General features: G+C 43.0%; 1 protein-coding gene across 1 annotated transcript in view; it reads right to left on the reverse strand.

The window, feature by feature from the left end:
- Positions 1-1,482: 1,482 nt before the first annotated feature.
- SHPK (sedoheptulokinase) overlaps positions 1,483-2,871 on the reverse strand; it is an 8,757-nt gene continuing 7,368 nt past the window's right edge. Inside the window, exons 7-8 of the mRNA XM_010154920.1 lie at positions 2,771-2,871; positions 1,483-1,898 (exon numbers count right to left, since the gene is read on the reverse strand). The exon at positions 2,771-2,871 is cut by the window's right edge and continues 30 nt beyond it. Coding sequence (XP_010153222.1) covers positions 1,504-1,898; positions 2,771-2,871 — 496 coding nt within the window. The 3' untranslated portion in view covers positions 1,483-1,503. The remainder of the gene's footprint in view (positions 1,899-2,770) is intronic.

Consider the following 2,871-nt stretch of genomic DNA (forward strand, 5'->3'; position numbering starts at 1 on the left):
CCTCCTCCATGAGCCTCCTTGACCCGTACTTCTTGTAAAGAAGTTATTTCCTTCTTACCAGCAGCACTTCATTGCTTTTTGCAACAGTGGTTGAAGGTATCGTATTCCATCTCAGCAGGGACCTGGTTTAAAGGTGTAAGCTCATAAGGAGATGTGAATGCTCTCAAAACAGGCCAGTAATAACCAAGAAGGAATGTATTTCCTTCTTCTTGGGCCTGCCACAGGTTTTGTGCAACTTCTGTGCTCGAGAGTGATTTTACCAATTAAGACTCCCCTCCACCACTGCAAATGGAAAAACATCAGCAGATGTGCTAGAGATTTTAAAGACGTACCCAAAGCTGGCCTGCAGGTCAGAGGTAGTCTTGCCTTCGCTAATAGAACCTAAAACCAGACCACAGTGTTACCAGATTCTGGAAACAAATACTACTTGGTTTCATGGTTAACAGCATGCCGGCATAGTATTATCAGCTCTTTCCAGTTATTCCATAAAAATGAAAGCAAAGGAAAGCCATATTAAAGCTCAATTTGACGCAATACATCAAGGCCGAATGAGAAACACCTTTGGCTCAAACACACTAAAATAGCACTGTATTACAAGAACAAATAACTTATATGGGCCATCACTCAAAATGCTAATTGTGTTTGGGCTTAAAAGGGAAATCAAAGCTGAAAGAGATCAGACTTCGGCTTTTGTAACTCCAATTTTGCCAGGTCCTCCAGTCTATTGCAAATTCTGACAATTTCAGAGAGACCCTGATCTGCCCTACCACCCAAAACCTAAATATAAAATAATTATGCATGCCAAATAAGGAAAATAGTTACCTCTCACCCTATAAATGTACTTTCCAATTGAATATAAGCCCTGCATTCCAGGCATCTTCAGTCATGGTACCAGCCTAGCCAGGCCTTTGACTTTAATCCACTGCACCCGGCCCGAGCAGCCACAGAAATAACCCTCCGTGTTTTATTTGATTGGTTTGTCGACGGTCAAACCAAGGTTGTATTCCATCTTTCACAGAGACAACACGCAACACGTGAAAACTGTCATTCATCCTGTGCAACAGCCACCCAACTCCCCAAACAAGGCTGATATCCCGGCTGCTGCCTATATGTATGTATATTGCGAGAGAGCTTAAGGACAAGGCGGGTAATGAAAGCATCAGACTAAGCTACAGACAGCTACTCATCTCTCCTAAACATATTTCCTACCAGGAAGATGAGCCTCGCATGAAGTACCATTTTATGTGGAAAGTTAATGGAACTTCCCTAGTCACTCACTCAAATTTAATGTGATAATTACTTCTCATTTCACAAATGGGAACGACAGAGCAGCGAAGTGCGTACACCCAGGAGCAGAAGAGGACATTAAATGCAAGCTTTTTTCCTCCACTGTAATGAGTGAGGTGGCATGTTGAATAAAACTCCAGTAAAAGTGAAGGAAGAGAAAGGAAAGGGAAAAAAAAAAAAAAGCTGCTGCATCTCAGGCCATTCCAAATAAGGACTTTATTTTCTGTGGAACATCACCATGGCAGCCCCCACAGCAGCATCGACATCCTTCCCGTAAACCACAGGGAATGGAAAAATCCTTTCCACTTCCTGCCTCAGCACTTCGTTCCTGGCAAGGGCACTCCCAGTCCCCAGAATCCTCCTCACCCCCGTCTCCATCAGGCGCTGCACGGGTAACATGGAGCAGAGGTTTTCAACGATGCCACGGCACAGAGCTCTGGTTACGTGACCCAGGGAGAGGTCGGAGACAGCAATATGGGTCACTGATGCCAACTGCTCAGGACTGTGTCTCTCTCCGAATATGGTTGGGTGGACTGAGAGCCTGCTGTCGCTTTGGGCCAAGGCTGCTCTGATTATCTTCGTATAGATGTCAGACTCCTGAACCTGAAGTCCTGCAAATGGGAAACACCATGTTACTAATCCAAAGGGGTCTAGTGCATCTTACATGTGGAGACTTAAAAGGGGTGCTGATCCACTTGTTAAGCAAAATATGGTATACCTTTTTCTGTGTCCCAGAGGTAATTGTTTTTATAGAATTAGGAACCACAGTTCTGCCATCCAATTGTATCTAGTACCTGTGACACCAGAAATCTTTTTCTGGTTACACAAACTGTCTTTCCTGGTAATTCAGCTGTTCCTCTTTGCCTATACTGTGCTACATTACACAAAACATCTTTAAAGGCACTAATACTAGACTTCAGTTTCAGTGGCTGGATTGTTTGTAAATGCAAAGTTCACTCCAAGTACCCACTGAAAAAAACAAATCCAGAGCTTAATTCTGTATTGCAAAACCCAAGAGCTTATTAAAAAAACCCTGTGAAGATCCTGTTTAAAGCACTTAGAAGATACTACATGAGAATGAGTCTTAAAATCCATTAGAGTGCTGCAAAATATGAAGCAAAAGGCAACTGATCTAATCAAGGGACTCTTTGGACTGCAGTCATACAAAAATAGAGGCTGTCCTCAAATTTGCTGACCTCTCCTTTTTAAAAACAACTTGCAAAAAATAATTGACTTGTGTTCTTGAAACAAAAGAAAACCCAAAGCCCAGAGGCAATGTGAATGCAGAGTCCAAGCACAACTGTCCCAGCATGTTCATAAGCTTCAAAATTCCAGAGATCTAGAAAGCGTGACCCAAGAGTTACATCTTTGTTCCTTAAATGGCATGACAAAACAGCTCTAGGCATGTTCCTTTGCCTTAGCTTCCTTTTACCTTGCTGATCAACCTCAATTTTAAGCTTTAACTAGCCATGAAATAGCTTACCTAGCTCTTCTGTCCACCGTGCCACCATGCCCACAAATGTTGCTAGCACATTGCCTCCATTAAGTGACGCTGCCACTGCCAAGTAGTCACCATTGAAGTAG

The sequence above is a fragment of the Eurypyga helias genome, unplaced genomic scaffold, assembly GCF_000690775.1.
Source record: "Eurypyga helias isolate BGI_N326 unplaced genomic scaffold, ASM69077v1 scaffold20757, whole genome shotgun sequence".
Classification (NCBI taxonomy): Eukaryota; Metazoa; Chordata; class Aves; order Eurypygiformes; family Eurypygidae; genus Eurypyga; species Eurypyga helias.